The sequence below is a fragment of the Daucus carota genome, chromosome 5 (genome assembly GCF_001625215.2).
Source record: "Daucus carota subsp. sativus chromosome 5, DH1 v3.0, whole genome shotgun sequence".
Taxonomy (NCBI): domain Eukaryota; kingdom Viridiplantae; phylum Streptophyta; class Magnoliopsida; order Apiales; family Apiaceae; genus Daucus; species Daucus carota.
The window spans coordinates 46,531,334-46,554,540 of NC_030385.2; the positions used below are offsets into that span (position 1 = coordinate 46,531,334).

At 34.2% G+C, this 23,207-nt stretch overlaps 4 protein-coding genes and 2 long non-coding RNA genes across 7 annotated transcripts; 3 read left to right on the plus strand and 3 right to left on the minus strand.

The window, feature by feature from the left end:
* The first annotated feature begins 4,931 nt into the window (after positions 1-4,931).
* On the plus strand, positions 4,932-7,542 carry LOC108219887 (probable serine/threonine-protein kinase WNK11). Of its 2 annotated transcripts, none has more exons than XM_017393449.2 (3): positions 4,932-5,132; positions 6,247-6,798; positions 7,033-7,542. In XM_017393449.2, exons 2-3 carry the CDS (start codon positions 6,283-6,285, stop codon positions 7,420-7,422), a joined length of 906 nt encoding a protein of 301 aa, XP_017248938.1. In that variant the 5' UTR covers positions 4,932-5,132; positions 6,247-6,282; the 3' UTR covers positions 7,423-7,542. The 2 variants fall into 2 exon arrangements, with proteins under 2 accessions (XP_017248938.1, XP_017248937.1); XM_017393448.2 differs by having other exon boundaries at positions 6,250-6,798.
* A 210-nt stretch (positions 7,543-7,752) lies between these two features.
* On the plus strand, positions 7,753-13,635 carry LOC108219885 (BTB/POZ domain-containing protein At5g48130). Its single transcript, XM_017393445.2, has 6 exons — positions 7,753-8,937; positions 9,135-9,204; positions 9,341-10,471; positions 10,587-12,251; positions 12,366-12,424; positions 12,520-13,635. The coding sequence occupies exons 1-4, from the start codon at positions 8,840-8,842 to the stop codon at positions 11,259-11,261; spliced, it is 1,974 nt and encodes a 657-aa protein (XP_017248934.2). The 5' UTR covers positions 7,753-8,839; the 3' UTR covers positions 11,262-12,251; positions 12,366-12,424; positions 12,520-13,635.
* LOC135152969 (uncharacterized) lies at positions 12,245-13,453 on the minus strand. Its single transcript, XR_010292345.1, has 3 exons — positions 13,315-13,453; positions 12,530-12,725; positions 12,245-12,412 (listed from the first exon to the last, which is right to left on the minus strand). It is a non-coding gene; the product is annotated as an uncharacterized LOC135152969 (long non-coding RNA).
* Positions 13,636-15,648: 2,013 nt separating the features above from the next.
* On the plus strand, positions 15,649-16,600 carry LOC108220115 (uncharacterized). The gene is made up of 3 exons (XM_017393791.2): positions 15,649-15,806; positions 15,926-15,984; positions 16,065-16,600. The coding sequence occupies exons 1-3, from the start codon at positions 15,720-15,722 to the stop codon at positions 16,396-16,398; spliced, it is 480 nt and encodes a 159-aa protein (XP_017249280.1). The 5' UTR covers positions 15,649-15,719; the 3' UTR covers positions 16,399-16,600.
* A 1,474-nt stretch (positions 16,601-18,074) lies between these two features.
* On the minus strand, positions 18,075-19,062 carry LOC108220114 (uncharacterized). The gene is made up of 3 exons (XM_017393790.2): positions 18,902-19,062; positions 18,699-18,757; positions 18,075-18,598 (listed from the first exon to the last, which is right to left on the minus strand). Exons 1-3 carry the CDS (start codon positions 18,989-18,991, stop codon positions 18,265-18,267), a joined length of 483 nt encoding a protein of 160 aa, XP_017249279.1. The 5' UTR covers positions 18,992-19,062; the 3' UTR covers positions 18,075-18,264.
* Positions 19,063-21,236: 2,174 nt separating this feature from the next.
* Positions 21,237-22,219, minus strand: LOC135153001 (uncharacterized). The gene is made up of 3 exons (XR_010292425.1): positions 22,100-22,219; positions 21,896-21,954; positions 21,237-21,799 (listed from the first exon to the last, which is right to left on the minus strand). It is a non-coding gene; the product is annotated as an uncharacterized LOC135153001 (long non-coding RNA).
* Positions 22,220-23,207: the final 988 nt, after the last annotated feature.

Below are 23,207 nucleotides of genomic sequence, written 5' to 3' on the forward strand. Positions count from 1 at the left end.
GGGACATGGACTTTTAATTATTAAATAGTAGGGAACTAGTTTAGTTTGTCAATTTATACTCAAAGATTTGACCAGAGGAAGAGAACTCCAAGCCTTCAATCACCAATTTTTCCTTCTTTTTTACCCCGAGCTATAGTTTACTACATTGCTATTGTGTTCTTGCCGTCACATCACAAACAATGGCTTACAGGGAGGGTTTTTTATATTTCTTGGTAGTGAATTATTCTACAAGTTGCTTTTTAAGCTCTGATACACAGGGAAATCTCTAAAAAAAATTTTATTTATTATTTTGGCAATGTATGGTAGCTTTGGTGAATAGCTTCATTACTTGTTAGACCAAATTATGTATGTTAGTCTAAAAGTTGAGGTCTATGCATTTTACCACTATCTTTTTCCACTAATTTTTCTTGCGATAGACTTGTGATGAATAAACAGTGTTTTTGCTTCAAGATGAGTTTGTAGTCAGGAGCTCGTTATTATTGGAAGTACCATTACAGTTTGGAAATATCTCCGAGTGGAACAGGTTTGAACAGAATTCATGTTACATGTGAAGTTGCTTGAACTTGGTATTTGGTAGTCTCTGTAAGTAGAGCCGACCAATCGGGCGGGCTGTGCGAGCCGGGACGGGTCGCAACTGAGTTTGGCATGCCAGAGTAAATGCCGGAGTAAAAACCTTAAGCGGCAGGCCGTGGAAACGAGCCGTCCCGGGCTCAGGCTGAACCACACAAAGATGCCAAAGAAGTTGCACAGAGGTAATTACTGAATCTAAGAAGCATTCCTTCTCTTGAGAGATTGCTGACGGATCACTCAAAGCTAGAAGAAAAGCTAATTCTCTGCTTAGATTACTCAATAGATATTCCTTCCAGTCTTGAAAACCTGCCAGAAATGGAGACAATGAAGTATATACAATTATTAATTATAAATACTTAATGAAGAATTTACAATTGAAAGAGAGAAATGTAAACTAATACTAGTACGACTGTATGACATGGAAACTGTATTTGTGCTACTCTGTCATTGGACTTTGCAGAGTCTTCAATCTGTGATCTAATAGCAGTGATGCTACTAATGAAGTTTCTTGCAATCTGTGATCTGTTTCTTCCCAGTTCCAGCTTCTTGCTTGAGTTGGCCGCTTTCTGATTCCCTCCTACTATATATGGCATATGTTGCACCTGGATATACTTTCTTACGGACGGTATTCGTGTAGAGTGTAGATTATAGATAGTAGATTAGGGCAGCGGCGCAGCACAGGCCAGGGGGCGGCTAGAGATTTGGGTGACCCTAGTCAAAATCAGTTTTGAGGACCCTAATGTCCTGAGAATGTTTATCCACGGTACAGTTTTATAGTTGTTAGATAATGTATCTTACTATTAGGATTATAACAAATTTCTGACACTTCCAACTCTAGTTTAAATAAATCGTTAATATATACTCTACATATTTCACAGTTAAAAAACTGTATGTTAGATGAGCCCTCCTGTCAAGGACTATGATTCATTTATATATACTCTACATATTTCATATATTTACATAGATTTAAAAAATTTTGGGACCTTATGTGTTGGGAACCCCACACCTATACGTAAATTTCGTCCGTCTATAATCAGGTCCTCAATGTAGCACATGAGGTAGGGGTGTTCGCGGTGCGGGCGGTGGGGTTTTTCTCTAAAACCGCAGACCAACCCGTATATGCGGTTTGGTTAAATATTCAAACCGCGACCGCACCGTGTTAATAAAAAACCACATAAACCACACCACATAAATGCGGTGCGGTGCGGTTTATGCGGTTTGTGCGGTCTAACAATTTCGCTTTTAAAATTATAAAAAATAAAAATTAAAAATTATAATAAAATTTAGAAGTCACTAAGTATTTTTGTCTCTTCATTCAGGGACCTAATCAACATTCAAGTGTGGTCACATTACAAATACAAACTCAAAAAACAATGTTATATTGAAAAGGAGTAGAACATTTCAAGAATCGAATACAAATTAGAGCTAATATTGGGTTACAGTAAAGACTATTAAATTGGGCAAATATGAAATATAATGCATATCTATATGGACTCGGTCTATCACGAAGTCAGTATAATCTTTTAATAAATAAAGATGTAATATATTAATATAAAAAATAATATATGTATATAATATATATATATATATATATATATATTATTATATGCGGTGCGGTGCGGTTTGAACCGCGATACTTAAATATAAAACCACAACCCGCACCGCACCGCGCGGTTTGTAAGAAATTCAACCCGCGACCGCACCACAAAAATTTAAAACCACGTTTTGTGGTGCGGTTTGGTGCGGTGTGGGCGGTTTGTGCGGTGTGGGCGGTCCGGTGAACACCCCTAACATGAGGTGAACTATTCAAGAACTGATATTGACTATAACATGTGAGCCGTCCTTTATGCTGATGGTCAAGATTCGAAAATCACGAGTTCAGTGACAAGCAACGTTTTTCTTTTGATGAATAAACAGCACACTTTTGCTTCAAGATTGAGTTTGCAGTTGGAAGCTCGTTATTATTGCAAGTAAATATCTCTGAGATGCCATCTACACCGGGCACAGGCTTGAACTGCACAATTCGTGTTGCATGTGAAGTTGCTTAAATTTGATATCTGGTAGTCTCTTCTAGGAAGTGCATGCTGTTGAGATTTTCCAATCTTTTGTGAGCTTGTAAAGTTATGATCTGGAATGGCCATGTTGCCTTTTAAGCACTAAAAAGGTCGAGTAGATTCAATGCTCTAACAAAGCATACACGGATGGTTCGTGACATTATAAACCATGGGGGATGGGGCTCGATCTACTTGCTATACTTGATCTTATTGCGATTAATTATCGATTTTTAGTGAGCAAAGGCTTGACCACACAATATTTATAAATATTTACTTATATCCGGATGAGTGTCATCCGTGTTATTGGGATAAGAGTTTTAATTTATTATAAATACTTTAATTTACCTAGTAGGTTTAATATATTTTAACTTACAACGTATTTAATCAATTTTATATTAGAAGAAAGAATTACTCTTTTATATTAGAAGAAAGAATTACTCTTTCGATTCCACTCATTTTTATATAGTTATTTTATATTAATTGATAAATATTTTAAATTTTTTATAGAATACAATTTTATAAATTGTTTTTAAACTTTTATTTTAAAAATCAAAATATTAAATTTTTATTTAAATAAAATAGTTTATAAAGTTATATTTTATAAATGTGGTAAAATCAGTGGCGGAACCAGGACTAGAAGTTAGGGGGGGTTGAAATTTTTTTTCATCTATACTTGCATAAATAGCTTTCTCAATATATATCATCATACCATCATATTCAGTCATGCATCTCCCATCCTATCACGCTGATAAGTCTTGATCGTTTTATATATAGCAGAAAAAACTCTCTCAACAATAGCAATAACAACGGGTAAAACTAGAGCTAACCTCAACCAAAAGATAAACCAAGGGATAAGCAGTGTGTCTGTGTGTCTTAACCGTCATGACAGAAAGATTTCCTATACTTTGAAGTCCAGAGTAATCTTTATCCGCTCTCACATCACAAATAAACTTGTCTATCTCATTTGATAACAACTCCAGGTCTAGTAAAGAGATATCCTTTGGATAAAATTGTGCAAGTCAGAAAATTAATTTCTAGGATCCAAAGAGCAAATATAAAGTAGTAGCTCTATGTTTCCTTCTGTAAAATGATAATCCATCTCTTGGGAAATAAGATTAATAAAATAAAACTGTCTTTCTCTCTTGATAGCTGCAATTTAATTTTCATTCTTCGAACCATTGTCATAGTATTTATAATATTTCGAGTTCTTTGTTGTAAAGCTTATGACAAAGCATTAATAATTAAATGTATTTGTTAATTAGACTCTCTTTAGACTAAGTGCCTTGTCTTTTCTTTTTTTTCAATAAGTCCCTCTCCATGACATTTATAATTCAACGGGGGCTAAAAAATATTATACTGACATCACACTAATTCAGCGGGGACTGAAAAAAAATATACATTATTTTTTCGAAGTTAGGAGGGGTTCTAGCATCCCCTAGCCCCTCTCTGGTTCCGCCACCGGGTAAAATCCGTGCCGAAATCCTCATGCCCAACCCGGGACGAAAGACCTTTTGATACATCACATGACGGATTATTTTTATATTTTAATTTTTACGTGATGAACTTAGACATTGCTCTTATTCTTATCAATTACTAGAATCGTAGGTTAGGCGTTCATAATATCCACGTTTGTAATAGAGATTTAGGACCATTGACTTAAAGTACTTTTTATTCAATCAGAAATCATTTACAAATTCTCTTACTATTCTATATGAAGAAAAACAAACAAAAATGACAACATTACATATGCATTTCCTTGATTCTTTTGTCAACCTTGCTCCATCTAATACACAAAAGTTAATATCGTTATGATATTCGAAAGATATAATTAATTACTTAAAGTAGTAAATGAAATACATATAAATGATAATTGGTTAAATACATATTGTTAATTCGAATTAATATTATAAATATATAATATACCAATATCATAATCGTAAAAATTGATAATCAGTACTAATCGGTTGATCTACTGATTCAAATTATAAGAAATTTATCGAAGACTTTAATAAATCGAAATTTTTAATCAGGTCGAAGTATAATCAATAAATTTCATTTTTAAGAGTTAATTAGAAAATATTTGAATATCGACTAATGCAGATTCTTTAAGAAATAAGAATATATCTACTTATAGATTAATAAAGACTCCTCCACCAAATTTTTGTAGATAATTATGAATAATATATTCGATAAGAATTTATCTTTCGGATTTTCAATTGGGTGAAATAAAAAAAGTCAAAGCTGTTTGGATGATGACTTAACAGGCACGGACGAAATCCGATCGTCTATAAATAGAGAAAGTCCTCCAAAGTCGAAACACAACTCACTTTTCTGCGCGGACTATACAACCTATACACACAACTCTCGTACTTTCCAAGTCTAGTAGTAGCCCTTTGATTTCTGCTTCAAATACCTCCTCTCTCTCTCTCGTCTCTCTATATACACACATATCGCGCTTACTTAAATATACCCAGATATCAAAGATCGTTTCTTTCCAAGTTTTTCAAGGTACTAATTTTTAGTCTTTTGCTTATTATATCTCTTTTTATTGAATTTTGAGCCCTGATTATGTATGTGTGTTTAATTGTGCATGCTGATGTGGGTTTTTGTTGGTTTAATCGATGCTAGTTTGTGCTAATTATGTGATTTTTTTGGATATTTATGCTCTGTTTGTGTGGAAATTTGATGTTGTAGTTAGAATCGGTGGTCTTATTGGTTTTGAATTGTGATTTGATTTTAAAAGATGCTATCTTTTTCGAGTTTTTGATGTTTGGAGTAGTGGCGTTAATTGGGTTAAAATCATGGCTTGGTATGAAAAGATGATGTGTTTTTCAGGGTATTTGTTGTTGTAATAATGTTGTGAGGATTACTTAGAAGGTGTAATTGGTATAGGTTTTTGATGTGAAGATCGATATTGCTTTGAGTTATGATGTGGAGGGTTAATTGTTCGATCACATAGATTGTTTTAGTAGGATTGTAAATGGAATAACTTTTTATTGAGTTGGTTTATTTGAATTTTGTAGAACTTGATGGATAATTAGGCTTGAATCAAGTTTATCTTTCAACGGTGAAGTTCAGTACTTGGATGTTTATGAATATCAATTTAATTAATAATGGTAAATGGACATGCTTTCAATTAATTTTGGTAAATAAAGATGCTCTCACAGGTTAGCTGGACTATCTCTCATAAGTTACGAATTGTTCAATACAATCGATTAGTAGCCCACAGACCTATTTTTGTCTGAAAATTCTTAACCTATTTTTAATATTTGATATATAATTTATGACTTGAAAGTGTCAAATTAAAAGATTGAGCGGAGACATTGAGACCTTGAGAGAGCATACATAAGCCTGAAGAGGGCAAGACCTTTAGAGTCCATAGACCAGACATATTTGTGACTAGTTTTTGACTTATAGTTAGCATAAGGTATCTCAAGGAAGTGCTGTAATTTCTGAGCACACAAAGGTATATCTACATATAAATGTGTATGTATTAGATGGAATTGCTGCATTATTACTTCTGCATGGGATGAGTTGAGCTTTCTGTCCTGGTGGTATTTTTTATGTCATCTTGCATCATGAGGTATAGGCACATATTTACTTGTGATTTTATTATTTCTAGCAGATTCTATTTTGATTCCAGATTCTGTACACCTACATGACCTTGACGATGCCATCCGTTAGTCCTGACTCATCTGATCAGGATAGAGAACCATTTGTTGAGGTTGATCCATCTGGACGTTTTGGTCGATACAGTGATCTACTAGGTGCTGGTGCTGTTAAAAAGGTATATAGGGGGTTTGATCAAGAGGAAGGTCGAGATGTTGCATGGAATCAGGTACGTCTGAGGAAGTTTTGCGACGATCCGTCCATCATCAGTAGGCTTTTCTCGGAAATTGAGTTGCTGCAAACACTGAAGAACGAGAACATCATTGTTCTATACAGTTTCTGGAAAGACGTTGAACATAATACTTTGAACTTCATTACTGAGGCATGTGCATCCGGAAATCTTAGGGATTACAGGAAGAAGCATCGCCATGTGTCAGTGAAGGCTTTAAAGAAGTGGTCGAGACAGATACTGGCTGGTTTGGACTATTTGCATAACCATGACCCATGTATAATTCATAGGGACCTGAATTGCAGCAACATATTCATTAATGGAAATATTGGAAAGGTATCTCCTTTTCTTCTCACTTATAATTTTCCTTCTAATAACATATATGGTTTATGTTCTAGTTCCCATGTCGTGAGGATCTGAATAACTTCCCCTTTCCACCCTTTTTTTTTTTTTTCCCTGTATTCCTATAGTTCTTTCTGCTGATTTCTCGTAAATATCAGTTGGCTACCTTGTATTTTTCATTCCACACCTTTGAATTAATTTTGTAACAATGTTGTAATATAATCACAGGTCAAGATTGGTGATCTTGGATTAGCTACAGTGGTAGGGAGGAGCCATGTTGCTCATTCACTGCTAGGGACACCCGAGTATATGGCGCCAGAGCTGTATGAAGAGGACTACACGGAGTTGGTAGACATATATTCATTTGGTATGTGCTTGCTTGAAATGGCTACGATGGAAATACCATACAGTGAGTGTGATAGCATCGCCAAAATATACAAGAAGGTTACAAGTGGAGTGAAACCTAAGGCCATTGACAAAGTAAGTGATCCAGACTTGAAGGCATTTATTGAAAGATGCATTGGTCAGCCCCGAGCAAGACCGTCTGCCTCCGAACTTCTGAAGGATCCTTTCCTCGCAGAAACAGAGAATACTGAAACCGACAGTACTATTATTTGATAGTGTTCACCTGGAAATGAATTGTAGATGAAAGCCCGACTCTAATCTCTCTGATGTACACATGTTTCAAGATTTTTCCGCAAGGTTAATGTCTCTATTTATATGTATATAAATTCCTGATGCCTGATGTTTGTTCTTTCCATTCCATTTATTGGCATAACATAATAATTTCTGAACATATTTCTGATACTAAAATGATATAAAGCATCAACAAAGTATTTCCTCTCATGTAATTTGCTATCTTTGTTCGGGTTCGGGTTCATGACAGATGTTCGTTATATCGTAAAACTTTTTTGCCTCTATTGTTTGTAGCTTAAGCGATTCTTATCACAGAAATGTTCACACAAATATGCATCGAAGGCATGTTCTTCCAGCATTTAATAAATTCAGAACAATGTGTGATGCAAGCATATATACTTAAAAAAACATATAAACTAGGCATAAAATCCTTGGGATTGAGAATTGCCTAGTCTAAGCAAACAAAACAGCCCAGTTTGCTTACAACTTACAAGCCGTGCCGTTGTGGGTGTATGCTTATTCCACAACCCAAACAAAACTTCACCCGCACTTCATCTCAACTCTCACCTTTTCATTATCTCCATTTGCACCCCCATAATATTCAACTCCCTCACTTCCACCTTTTCTCCATCCCCATACCACCAAATTCCACCTCTTCTGCTATCCATGGTTTTCATGCACAACACATACTATATACATATTTATCAAATGACCATATGCCTGGGAAGCATGAGTACGGATGCGGGTAGAGAAGTGAGTGCTACAGGGATACGGAAATTCGACAAATTTAAAACATATGGAGATTGAGGTGTGTGGGGATTCGACAAATATTACTATATTAAAAAAATATATTATGCATGTATTTCAAGAGTTATACCTATATTTTAATTAAATAATCAAATTAATAAGTTCAATATCCGTAACAGTTTATATTATGATTATTTGATAACATAATTATTACATTATATAATAATTAAGTTACAAAATATTCAACTAATTACAAAATTAATCATTAATTTTTTTTTTGGATAATCTTGGACACTCAAGATTCCCAAGAAATGGAGTGCGTTGTGCGGTGGGTTGGTCCCGATACACTGGCTACCGGGTTGTGAGAGTTGAGGTCGCTAAGGTCTGATGGGGTGCACTGTTTCGAGAAGCGTTTTTCGAGGCTTAAAACTAGGATTTTATGCTTCACTCGTGCGCCTAAGACTTTGACTGGAGTCTGGGCATATATAATAAGATTGCCCCCCTTGTCCTAGTCTTAAACAAAGTCTGATGAAATTTACTTAGCTGGTTTTCTTCATTTCTTGAAATTGAGAGAATAGGCTCTGTCTCTGTTACCATTTGAACAAGATTTGTATTTTTTGTTCTTGTTACATTTTATGAGCTACTTCTTGCAATGGATTCTGGCAGTTCGAAACACAGTTATTCGCTGCATTCAAGTCCTTTTTCGTCTCCAAAAGTTTCTGCACTTCTAAAAATCAAGATTCTTTCATGGTATGTTGGTTGTTAATTGTTAAACATTCTTAATTACTAGTCTACTAAATGCTTTGAATGCAGCTTGCGGTTTTTGTTGAGAACCAGTCCATCTAAAATCTCGAGGTGTTAGAGGAAGGTCCTGAATGGATCTTATGCTATATTTCATTTGTTGAGCAGAAACTAAAAAATGTCTGTTCAACTGATTTAATTTACAGGAGCCAGGAGAGCGGTTTACCTATATCTGTTCGTGTTCATGTTGCCGGTAGAACATTTAACCTTCACAAGGTAAGATGAATGTTAATTCGGAATCAAGGGCTTAGCTACCTGAATGCAATTGTAAAATTATATAAAATTTGATGTCTGCAAGTTTTTTTTTTTTTGTTCGAGTGTTTAAAAAATTTTGTTACTTGTTATGGTTCAGTATCCACTGTTTACGAAAAGCAAGTACTTGAACAGAAAATTGAGAGATTCAAATGAGGTAGAGCTACCAAGAGATTTTCCAGGAGGACCAGAAACTTTTGAGATGATTGCCCTTTTCATCTATGGAGCTTCCACTTTAGTCAATCCGTTTAATGTTGCTGCACTTAGATGTGCAGCAGAGTTTCTTGAGTTGAGAGAAGAGAGTAACTCCCGGAACCTGTGTGAAAGGTTTGATATTTATCTGAACCAAGTTGCATTGCAGAACTGGAATGACACTTTGATTGTTCTCCGAAAGTGTGAAACATTGCTTCCATGGGCAGAAGAGCTTCGAATTGTGAGCCGTTGCATAGAGTCTCTTGCATTTATGGCTTGCATGGAGATTCTTGATCCTGAAAGGAGGAGGGACCAGCCAGTAGTCACACTGGAGGCTTTGGCTAGTCAAGCTTGGAGCCATCAAATAGTGGAGGAGATCGTGGATGTCTGGATTAAAGATCTTATTGCTTTGCCATTTAGGTTTTTTCAAAGAATAATCAAGTCTTTAAGAAGACAAGGTATGAGGGATAAGTATGTTGCTCCCATCATTCTTTTTTACGCGAATAAGTGGGTTTTGTCTTTAAAGACAGGCAACTTCAGGGAGAGTTCTGGTGATACAAATAGCCAGAGTCTGGCTATTTTACAAGGTGTTGTTAGTTTGCTGCCTATGGGAGAAAACGCTAGTAAGATCATACCTGTTGGGTTTTACTTTTCGTTGCTTTCAAAGTGTCTGGAACTTGGCCTAACAAATGATACTATTAATGCAAAGTTAAAAGATTTAATTGTGTCTCTATTAAATACCGCTTTTCTTGAGGATTTTCTTCTGCCAACAACTGAGACAGGTTCATTCTCTTCCAGCTTTGAATTAGTCACTATGGAGAGTATTTTCTATTCATATGTATCAGTTAACATAAGCTCGAGCAGTACCCCATTGCCAAGTATGACTATTGTTGCAGAACTATGGGACATGTATCTTGGTCATATAGCTACTGATCCAGTAATGAGCTCTAAACGATTTATGGATCTTATTGAAATTGTGCCGATGTCTAGTAGGCAAAACCATGATTATCTTTACAGGGCACTGAATACCTTCCTTCAGGTAAGCTGCTCCATCTTTTGAGAATCATCCTTGATTTCATGTTCAGTTCTGACAATTATTACTGCAAACTAAAATGGAAATATCATATTTCATAGTTTCTATCGGATTTATTCAGGTGCACCTTGACTTGTCGGAAGAAGAAAGAGAAATGATATGCAGGGACCTTAAATGCCAGAAAATGTCACAAGAGATTTGTGTTGAAGTAGTTCAAAATGAGTTGATGCCACTGCGGTTGATTGTCCAAGCACTTTATGTTCAGCAACGAAGCACACACCAAGCGCTCAAAGATTGCTCTGAGTCTTTCAGATATACAGTTTCCAGCAAATTCTCAGAAAACTTGGCAAGAAGCCAAATTCTTGGTGCAAGTCCATATATAGAAGGAGAAGAAACATGCAGCAGAACCCTTAGTTTTTTGCTGCAGAGAGACTTTGCAATGGAAAGCTCTGAGGCCTCGATGGATGACTACAAGTCCACAACTTGTAGAATTCAGAATCTTGAACATGAACTCATAACCTTAAAGGAGAAAATTGAAGTACAGAACTTCTCAAAGAGTATAAATCAACCGACTTCAGAAAAACAACAGAGCTTAAAACCATATTGTTTGGGAGCAAGAACGTTGAGCAAGAAGAGAAATCCGATTGGACACGGGACAGGTTGCATAGGCTCTCTGAATTTCATATCTCAAAGGAAGTATGTCAACAATTTACTGAAGGTTTTCAGAAGCTTACATTTGCTAGGAAGCAAAAAGAAGAAGAAAAAACCCCGAGCCCCAAGTCTATGGCAAAAGTAAATGTAACATGTTAAGTATAGTTTTGTTATTTTAATAACTATGTCAATGTACTTTCACTTGCTTGATTAGTAGAAGAAAATTCTGCAAGTATTTGGGTTTTCTGTACTTCGACTTTGTATAAGTGTGTAGTTATAGTTATGAAAGGCCTCTTTAACATGTTAATCAAAAGCAACAAACTAGCTATATGACTATATGACCAAGATATATGTCCCATAGCTCTGCAACAATAGACAATACTTCTGTGGGACATATAGCTACTGATCCAGCATGGCTCTTTGTGTAGTCAAGCATTCAGAGGTGTCCTGGTCAGAGAAGTGCAACTGATTCACTGCAGTTCCGAAGATCAGAATTCTTGATAATCATCAGGAGTTCAATATTTATGCCATAAGTAAGGACCAGGAACATCTCTTCTGGCAGTTTGTTAGGCACCTATCTGTTAGCAGATCTATTGTAAAATTAAGCATGATTTCCTGCAATGTGTTGCTGCTATGCAGTATAATCGAGTCCATGTTTATCAATAGAAAATATCTCCAACATTCTAAAATTGTGTTTTCTCATACATATGGTATGTAGTGTTTTTATATGTCTAACAGAACGCGATCACAGAGATGATGCTGTTGGATTATATAATCTTATCTTGTGTATACTAGAATATTCCTCCACTGATTAAAGGGATGGAATATAGACTTATCAGCAGTCCATAAGTAGCAATAATGGAGGAATCATCAAAGCAGAGGATCTTATCTAAATAAGGAAAGAATCATCAGTCAATTTCAGTCTCATGGGATTCAACTCATCATTTGCTATAAATTGCGTTGAAGGAGAGAGTTCTATCCAGCAGCAGCAATACCAGAGATCGAAAGGTACTCTTGAGAACAGAGTTCTGAAGATCATCAAACAATGGCTCAACTAGTTCAAATCTGTGATGTCAAGCCAAATCTTGTGACTGTCCCGCATTGCAAGAACACCATCGATGTTCAGCACCTCAAGGCAAGTGATCATGAAATTTTAGACTGAAATTGCAGAAAACATATATGATCAGTGTAGTTACTGATAGATATTGAAATATATAATGCTAATCTTTTTTTCATAACTAAAATGCAGAATGGTACTGAATATGTGAGGGCATGCGCTCTTCAGTTGGAAGGGAACTGGCAAAAACAGTAAGTGTGCAGAAGCAATTAGGTTTCAGAAATATGCATTTCTATTCTAAATATATTTCTGAATATCTGATCAAATTCATTAAATATATTTGCAGTGGAACTTACATTGAGTTACTAGAGAGCACCGACTTCAAAGTTAGCGGAGAATGTCAGCTGAGAGCTGGAGAAGACCCTTATGTAGGCCATTTTGTGGTCGGGCTGGCAAAGCACCATAGCATGGGAAAAGTGAAAACTGAGAAAAGCCCTCCTTATGAAGAGTCCGAAGAGGACTTCACTTGTCATTTGCCTGGGATAATGACACCTATTGCTAGAGGTGGCAAAATGTGGTTTTGGTTTGGTTTTGGTTCTTATAAAATGTATTTGGTTTGGATAGATGAACCAAAACCATTTTCAAACCATATATTAATAAATGTGGTTATGGTTTTAGTTTGAATTATGGATAACTAGTTTAGTAAGCAAAAATAAATATTATATAATGAACAAAAGTTAATACACTCAAATCACAATATAATGAATACTAAATATATAACAAAAGTGGGTGTGAGTGTGTGAGTTGATGGAGTGGTTTAAGCTCTTGGCTTCTCCAAGTAAGGTCATGAGTTCGAATCATGGGATGTGCATGTGTGATAATTAGCAAAAAGAAAGAAAGAAAAGAAAAGGAGCAAAAAGAAAGAAAGAAAAGAAAAGGAACATAATAGTGTGTGTGGAGAGTTATAAGAAATCTTAAAAGTGAGACCAAATATGGTTAGAACCATATTTTGTGAGAAATATGAGACTAGAAACCAAACCAAATCCATTTTTCTAAATGTGATTTCAAATAGATCCAAATTCACAATTTTGTTTTGGTTTGGATTGGATTAATGGTTTTGCATCCATATTGCCACCTCTACCTATTGCACTAGGTCCTTGTGACGATGAATATGTCAAATTTTCGCTCACCAGTGCTGAACCCTACTGGAAACTGCAGAAAGGCCTGATCATATATGGTGTTACTTTCACTCCTATGGAAATGGCTTAATATAAATGTGATCAAAGTAGCCATAAGCGTGTCAAATGTCAAGCTCATAGCTTATGTTGTTTCAGTTCATTTCATGCATGTAATAATGAAATAATTACATTAACACCAGCAAGGTTGTTAATGTACTATGAAATAAAGAGATTAAACCATAACTACCATTAGGTAGATGGTTTATCCTTCTAATTAAATCCTTCCATCTATTCGACCTTATTGACTACTTTACATCTAGCTATTGGTTACTCTCTCCTATTTTGTGTGAACCATCAACTTGCACTATCTGATTGAAATTGAGTCAAACATTCATTTAAACCAAGGACAGATGAAGCAGAGTAATGTTTCACAATGCTGTGCATATTATTAACAAACTCAAATGCACAAACAAACTAAGAACTTACTTTACGAAGACCAAGAATACTGTCTCATATTATCAATTATCATAGAAAGTTTTAAAGTGATTTTGTTAAGAAATGAATAAGGCAAGAGGAGTATACTATTGATACATCGAGTAATTTATTCACCTTGCAATGGATTAAATTTTTTGTTAATTATTTTATATTTAGACGTAAGAGTAAGATCTATTCTATTATTGTCTAATTTCAGTATTACTCAATTTAAAATACTTTCGTTTAGATATGTCAATTTTCGTTAACGGAATTTAGACAAATTTAATTTGAGGTCCGATAAAATATGACTCAGATTCTTTTTTCAAATCTTCAATTAGATTTTATTAAACAAAAAATCCGAGTTATATCGAATTATTTTTAGCTAATTATTATGCAATTAAAATAAACATCCTTTAAATAAAAAGTTATATTTTAAAATATATTATTTAATCAAATAAATAATAATTATCTGATTTCAAAATAGATACATGACAACCGTTTTTTTTAACCAAATTATTATAGATAATCCAGAGTTCAAATCTCATTAACAAATTAATTTAAATAACATCCTATCAAACACATAATTTATTTTTAATTTATTTTTAATCTCTGATTAGTTTTTAAAAATTCTAATATTTCTATTTATAAAAATATTTTTATAAATTTTTCACTTTAGTTGTATAAATAATTATCATTTAATTTATTATAATCCAATTATAAAGTCATTTATGTAAATGTAATTATAAAATATATTAAAATTATTGTATGCTTTTTAATATAAAATAAAGAAGGATAGAATTTGATTTTTATTGATAGCATGTTATTGTAACTTATTTTCTTTTAAATGTAACTTATTTTATTTTAAATCGTTTAGTAATTATTATTTGTGTCTCTATTTTTGTCTTTTCCATTACAAATAATTATTAAAATTTTAGTAATATAGTTTTGCATAAAATTTAATTTATGATTCATTAATAATAAATAAATATTATACTTATTAAAGAACATAATTGCATAAATTCAAAATGTTTAAATATTTATATATTAAAATTATGTGAACTTATATTTAACATATTTTAAGTGATATATTCTAAACCTATAGTTAAGTGTCTATAGTTTCTATGGACTTTTCGGTGGTTATATACTTATATTACATCGATTTTATTAATAAAATATTTTTAATTCAACTAATTTTATTATACAAAATATGACAAAAGAATTCAAGATCAATTAATAATATTAACTGATCTCTACAGTTATATTAAATAAGAAATTATCACTTTAAACATTAAAATTATTGTTAAACTTAATCATTATGACATGTGAATCTTATTATATCTGATTTATAAGTACAGAAGGGATCTTGTTTAACTTAACTCATCACCTGTGTGTGAATAAATACACCTGCTCTAAATTCCTCTGTGAATAAAATACACATGTCCAAACATGCGCATTTAAAGGACTTGATAGTTTGTAGCCTCTGCTAAATTCCTCCAAATGGAAATAAATCACATAGCTCATATTTAGCTTATGGCATGGCTAGATTCCTTCACTCACTGAGACACATGCATCTTTTAATAGAGAGCTCATGTTAAGCCTTGCCATGTGCCAGATTCCTTCACTGAATAAAGGAAAGCAGCTGGAAACAATCCGTAAGTAGCCATAATGGAGGAATCATCAAGCTAAAGGATGCTCAACCTATCTAGATAAGGCAAGAATCATCCTCGCCCAGTCTCTGTCTTGTAAGATTTATTAGAATAATACATGATCCTGATAAGCCCTCCTCCCAAAGGTTTTGAGAGCTTGAACTGATATCGGTTATTGGTATAAAAGGACTTGTAGCAACAGTACTACGATTGAGGACATACTCTTAAAAGCAGATATAATCTACGCAATGATGGCTCAACGAGTTCAAAGTGATCTTAAGCAAGATGTTGTGTCCCCCACACATTCCAAGAACAGTACTCTTCAACACCTCAAGGCAAGTGATCATGATATTTTACTCAAATTGCAGAGAGAATATATGATCAGTACTGTGGTTACTGATTGATATTAGAATCTGTTATGCTGAATTTCTTTTTTCTTATCGTTAATATTCAGAATGGTACTGAATATTTGAAGGCAAGCGCTCTTCAGCTCGAAGGGAACTGGAAAAACCAGTAAGTGTAGGGAAGCATCTAAATGCTTTACAAAAACTTATATTAATCAAGTTACATATTAATAATGTGATTATCCGCAGTGGCACTTACATTGAGTTATATGAGAGCTCTCAATTTAAAGTTAGCGGAGAATGTGAGCTGAAAGCTGAAGAAGGTCCTTATGTAGGGCACTTTCTGGTTGGGCTGGCAAGGGATCACAACATGGGAAAAGTGAAAACTAAAAAAAGCCCTTTCGAGGAGGAGAACGAAGAGGACTGGACTAATCATGCACCTGGAATGTTGGCACCCATCAGCATGGGTATTTGTGACGACGAATATGTCAAATTCTCCCTTGCCAGTGCTGAACCCTACTGGAAAATGCAGAAAGGCCTAAACATATACGGCGTTGTTTTTACTCCTTTGAAAAAGAAATAATATGTGAACAAAGTAGCCATGAGACTGTCAAGCTCATGGCTTATGTTGTTTAAGTTCATCCTGCATGTAATAATATGAAATAATCACATTAGCATCCCTGCACCAGCTAGGTTGTTTAATGTAGTATGAAATAAAGAGATTAAAACCATAACTACCATTAGGTAGGTGGTTTGTTCTTCTAAGCAAATCCCTCTGTTTCTTCGACCTGATTTCACTACTTTCAATCTAGCTATACACAAAATTTGTAGGGAACAAAAAAATTACTAGTACCCCAGGAAATTGGTGTTCTGCAAAATTCTGAACCAGATTATTGATCAAGACAAGCCAGAAGACTCTGAACAGATAAGGGTTAGTGAATAAACCGACATTTCATTCGAGTGAGAATGTCACTGGTTTAAGGCTTTAAGCAAGTGCTGAGAATTGTATTAGTTGAACTTAGACGGATATCATGCATTTAAAATTTTCACAATGAACTCTGAGAAAATTTGGATCTACTATCTACATGAGACGAAACACACAAAATACAAAAAGTTGAACAGGCGAATTAAGAGATTAATAAGAGTAATCTGCATTTTGGCAGACATCATAGCGGTAAACCACCTGACAGTCCGGATCATTAGCCAGAACAAAAGATAGCTCAATTTGTGCATATTAATTTATCAGTGTGATGAATAGTTTAATTCCCACATAAATTTTAAAAAGGACAAAAGAACACTCGGACCGTTTAACAGATGGATGATGGATTGTTGTTATCTATATCTGATGTATACAATTCAAATGGTTTCCACTAAAATTTTGCCGTGAAAAAATGCTAATTTTAACCGATTTTAATTTCGACTGAATCCTATCAAAATTATAACTTGTCAAAACTATTATGTCAAAATTAATAATTTCGACAAAATTATTTTATGTCGAAATTAATCTTAACCTCGACAGGTAAGATGATCTGTTAAAAATATTCTTGGGTAATTGAAGAAGGGTAGTTTCCTGTCTGGCAATCGAGTGGGGGGTATTGCTGCGTTCTGAAAACTTTGAATTTATTTTATTTATTGATTAGAGTATATCAAGTTCATGTTAAAACGACTTTGAGCTTCTTCTTTAAACAATTCGACTCATGTTAAAGAGTTCAAGTATTCTGAAGGACGAGGGAAGCCAAGGTCATTAATTAACAAACAAACAAATTTATTGTTTAAAGAGTATATGATCAAGTTCTTCCATCTTCTTTAAACAATTCGACTCCTGTTAAAGAGTTCAAGTATTCCGAAGGATGACAGAAGCCAAGCTCATTTATCAAACAAACAAACTTATTGTTTAAACCTTAGCTTGATATCTTGACCAAAAATTTAGCTAGGGTTAAAAGTCTAGGTCGGGTTTTAGTAAGAGATAAAGAGCATATACGTGCTTCCCCAACAGCTCAAAGAGTATATAATAAAGCTTAGAAGAGCCATCTCAAGAGCATATATTTCAAGTGATGGTAAGCAAGTAATTACTATATCATAAAATAGTATACTTTTAGATGCAGCTTTCTCTTACTTTTTGATTAAACAGCTTATTTTTCATTAATATTTAAGAAAAATATTATTTTCTGGGGAAACCCCTCTCCGATAATGAAGTATTGCAATAACAGTATATAGCTAGATGTGAAGTAGTGAGGTGAGGTTGAACAGATGGAAGGATTTACTTAGCAGAATAAACCACCTACCTAATGGTAGTTATGGTTTTAATTTCTTTATTCATAGTACATTAACAACCTTGCTGGTGCAGGGTTGTTAATGTATTTATTTCATTATTACATGCATTATAAACTTAAACAACATAAGCCATGAACTTGGCAGTTGACACACTTATGGCTACTGTGATCACATTCTAAACCATTTCCATAGGAGTGAAAGTAACACCATATATGATGAGGCCTTTCTGCATTTTCCAGTAGGGTTCAGCACTCGTGAGAGAGAATTTGACATATTCATCGTCACAAAGACCAAGAGCGATAGGTGTCATTATCCCAGGCAAATGATTAGTGAAGTCCTCTTCGTTCTCTTCATCAGGAGGGCTTAACTCAGTTTTCACTTTTCCCATGTTGTGGTGCTTTGCCAGCCCGACCACAAAATGGCCTACATAAGGGTCTTCTCCACCTTTCAGCTGACATTCTCCGCTAACTTTGAACGTGGCGCTCTCTAGCAACTCAATGTAACTTCCACTGCAAATATATTTAATGAACATGATTATATAATTTTTTAAACAGAAATGTGTATATATATAGATACTTCTGAAATCCTAATTTGCTTCTCCACGCTTACTGTTTCTGCCAGTTCCCTTCCAACTTAAGAGCACACGCCCTCACAAATACAGTACCAGTCTGCATATTGATTCCAAAAGAAATTATTGTAAAATCAGCACTACATAATTTAGTATCAATATTGATCAATATCGGTGCACTCTGATCTGTGATCAAATATATTATATGCAACTTTCAGTGAAAAATATCATGACTATGACTTGCCTTGAAGTGTTGAGTATCAATGGTGTTCTTGCAGTGCGGGAGAGTCACAAGAGTTGGCTGAACATCACAAACTTGAATCTGTTGAGCCATTGCTTAGAATTTTTGCTTTTAGTTCTTCCTTGATCTTATTGCTGCTGCTATGCTGTTATAACTGTCTCTCTTACAAGTCAATTTATAGTAACCGATATCAGTTCAGTCGTATAAGGCTAAAACTGAGTGCTGATTCTTTCCTTATCTAGATAAGATCCTCATCCTATAAATGGTGTGATGATTCCTCCATTATGGTTTCTCCTGGACTGCTTCCTTCCCAGCTTAGTGGAGGAATCTAGCACACGCGATAAGCTTAACATGAGCATCGATCATCATCTCCATGGATAAAAAGTAGCTAGCAGCACATATACCCTTTAAAAAAGGAGCCCTTCTAGGCTCAGTGTTATATAAGATACATATCATATCAAGTAACTAGTAAATAAACATGTGTCATTCTCTGTGTAGTGCACTTTACCTTCTAAATATTCTTATTGAAAAACTTCTCATACTAACTTGTTTATACGACATTCACTAATTGGGTGTATTCACTTCCGGATTTTTGAGGATTTTTTTAATTTATGAATTCATGCATATTTAATTCAGATTAAGAATAATACATTCTAGAATCTTTAGCCATTTAATCATATTAATTAAAAGAAGATGAAAAGAAACATCTAATGACATTCGATCATAATTTTAAATTATGCTTAAAAATTCGGTGATATTTAATTAGAAAAATTTAAAATACAGGATCGAATCTCTCACGTATACAAAGACTGATGGATTCATTTTTGGCTTAACGATGGATTCTAAGAAATTTGATAGTGTGTAGTATCTTTTTTTGAATTCTCTCCATATTTTATTAGATTTTAGAAAACTATACTTACATCCTAATAAGGACTCTGCATCATCAACTCTACGAGATTTTATTTCAACTCCACTAAATTCTGCAGAAGGTCCTTGCTTAATATCTAACTTCTATCTGTACTCAGAGTCTTCTAACTGTTTTTGATAAATACTTTGATTGCAACTTGTGCAAGCAGGTTGTGATTTGAGTATAGTCAAGTTCAAATGACTTTGAGCTTCTTCTTTAAACTATATAACTCTTCTTAAAAAGCTCAAGTTTTCAAATTGATCCGGCCAAGCTCATTAATAAAACAAACAATTTTGTTGTTCAAAAATTAGCTCGATTACTGGAGAAAAATTTTAGTCAGGTTCAGAATTCGAGCTCGAGTTATAAGTAAGAGATGTAAGATTATATATGTGCTTCCACGTGTATTTCAAGTGTATATGCGCAAAATCCCTAATTTTCGAAATATTTAATATTAAAAATTTAAAACTAAAATACAATAAAATAAAATAATCCAAAAATTCTATTACAACCATATCAATTACAAATACACAACTAACGATACTTTAATCCACGTGTCAAACTTCTCCAAATCTAATAACCTCAACTTCCAAAGCACATCAACTTGCTCTTAAATCAAGATCTGTGACGGTGGCTGGATACGTACCCCTAGATTTACAGGGGATCAAACCGGTAAGTAGTTCTTTTCTCCTAGGAAACCTAATTAAATTAGGTTTCCCCTTCAGCTATCTTTCTCCTGAAAGGAGCCCAATACGATGAGGTCTAGTCTTGGGCCTTGTAGACTCTCGAGCACCCAAAATTTATCCCAAATGCAAGGACGCTTCTCTGGGACACCCGTCAGACTACAGAGATAGAGCCTTCCGGGGCATATGTGAAAATTATAAAAGGGATGAGCTACACAGCTTATCAAGTAACAATCTGATTCACAGTTAATCTCGAAATTGAATGTACTATAAATTCTACAGAAAAGCTGATTTGTGTATGAAAATACCTACGAATTTTTGAATAAAAGTGAAGAAAAAGGTTGGGCGACTGTCAAAAGTATATAAAAGAATGAGGGAACACAACTAAATATATAGAGAGTCTCAAAACCCTAATTTTAGAGTTACGAATTACCCGAATACAAGTTTGATTCATATTTTAGGTCAATTTTCCTAATTCAATTCTAAATCCTAATCATAATCCAATTTTAATCCTTTATTAATATTACTAATCAATTAATATTATTCTAAAAATTACCGGATACTAACATATGATAGGCAAGTAACAGAATCATGGAATATATAGTATACTTTTAAATGTTGCTCTTTCTTAATGAAGTATTGCAATATATATTACCAATAGCTAGATGTGAAGCATTGCAATATATATTACCAATAGCTAGATGTGAAGCAGTGAGATTAGGTCGAACAGATCATGGAAGGATTTAACAAGAAGAAGCAGCCATGTTAGGTCGAACAGATAGAAGGATTTATTAAGAAGAATAAACCACCTACCAAATGGTAGTTATGGTTTTAATCTCTTTATTTCATAGTACATTAACAACCTTGGTGGTGTAGGGTTGTTAATGTAATTTATTTCATAATTACATGAAATGAACTGAAACAACATGATAAGCCACGAGCTTGACAGTTAACACACTCATGGCTACTGTGATCACATTCTAAGGCTTTTTCATAGGAGTGAAAGTAACACCATATATGATCAGGCCTTTCTGCTTTTTCCAGTAGGGTTCATCACAGCTGGTTAAACAGAATTTGACATTTCCATCACAAAGACCTAGTGCGATAGGTTTCATTGTCCCAGGTTTATGACAAGTGAAGTCCTCTTCGGACTCTTCATGAGGAGGGCTTTTTGCAGCTTTCACTTTTCCCATGTTATGGTCCTTTGCCAGCCCGACCATAAAATGGCCTACATAAGGGTCTTCTCCAGCTTTCAGCTGACATTCTCCGCTAACTTTAAAGTCGGTGCTCTCTAGTAACTCGATGTAAGTTCCACTGCAAATATATTTAATGAACTTGATTACATAAATTTTCGAACAGAAATGTGTATATAAATACTTCTGAAACCCTAATTTGCTTCTCCACACTTACTGTTTCTGCCAGTTCCCTTCCAACTGAAGAGCACAGGCCCTCACATATCCAGTACCATTCTGCATATTAATTCAAAAATAAATTATTGTAAAATAAGCTCAACATATTTTAGTATCATATTTGATTAATATCAGTGCACTCTGATCAGTGATCAAATATATTATATGCAATTTTCAATCAAAAATTCCATGATTATGCACTTGCCTTGAGATGTTGAACATCGATGGTGTTCGATCTTGCAGTGCGGGATAGTCACAAGATTTCGCTTAACATCACAAACTTGCATCTGCAGTTGAGCCATTGCTTAGAATCTCTGCTTTTAGCTCTTCCTTGATCTTATAACTGTCCATCTTACAAGTCAATTTATAGTAACCGATATCAGTTCATTCGTATAAGGCTAAGACTGACTGCTGATATATTCTTTCCTTATCTAGATAAGATCCTCATCCTTTAATCGGTGTGATGATTACTCCATTATGGTTACTCCTGGACGCTTCCTTCCCAGCTTTAATCAGTGGAGGAATAGCACACGCGATAAGCTTGACATGATCAGCATCGACCATCGTCTCCATGGATAAAAAGCAGCAGCACATATACCCTTTAAGAAAGGAGCCCTTCTAAGCTCAGTGTTGTAAGATACATATCATATCAAGTAACTAGTAACTAGACATGTGTCATTATCTGTGCAGTGTGCATTGCGCTTTACCTTCTAGAAATTCTTATTGAATAACTTCTCAAACTAACTTCTTGTTTTAAATATGACATTCACTAATTGGGTGTATTCACTTCCGGATTTAATTTTTAGGTTTATTTTATTTATTTATGAATTCATGTATATTTAATTCAGATTAAGAATAATTCATTAGAATTTTTAAAATCTAGTAATATTCAATCAAGATTTTAAATTATGCTTAAAAATCTGGTGATATTCAATTAGGATTATTTAAAATAGAGGAATATCTCCTGGTACGCAAAGACTGATGAATTCGTTTTTGGCTTAACGATGGATTCTAAGAAATTTGATAGCTGTCTTATCTGTTTTTTGAAATCTATCGACAGTTCATTAGATTTTGAAAGACTGTACTTAATTACATTTTAAGAACTCTGCATCAACTCTACGAGATTTTACTTCAACTCCGCTAAATTCTGCAGAAGGTCCTTGCTTAATCTCTAACTTCTAACTGTACTCTGCAGAGTCTTCTGACTGTTTTTGATAAATAATTTGATTACATCTTGTGCAAGCAGGTTCTGATCTGAGGATAGTCAAGTTCAAAAGACTTTGAGCTTCTTCTTTAAACTATTCAACTCTTGT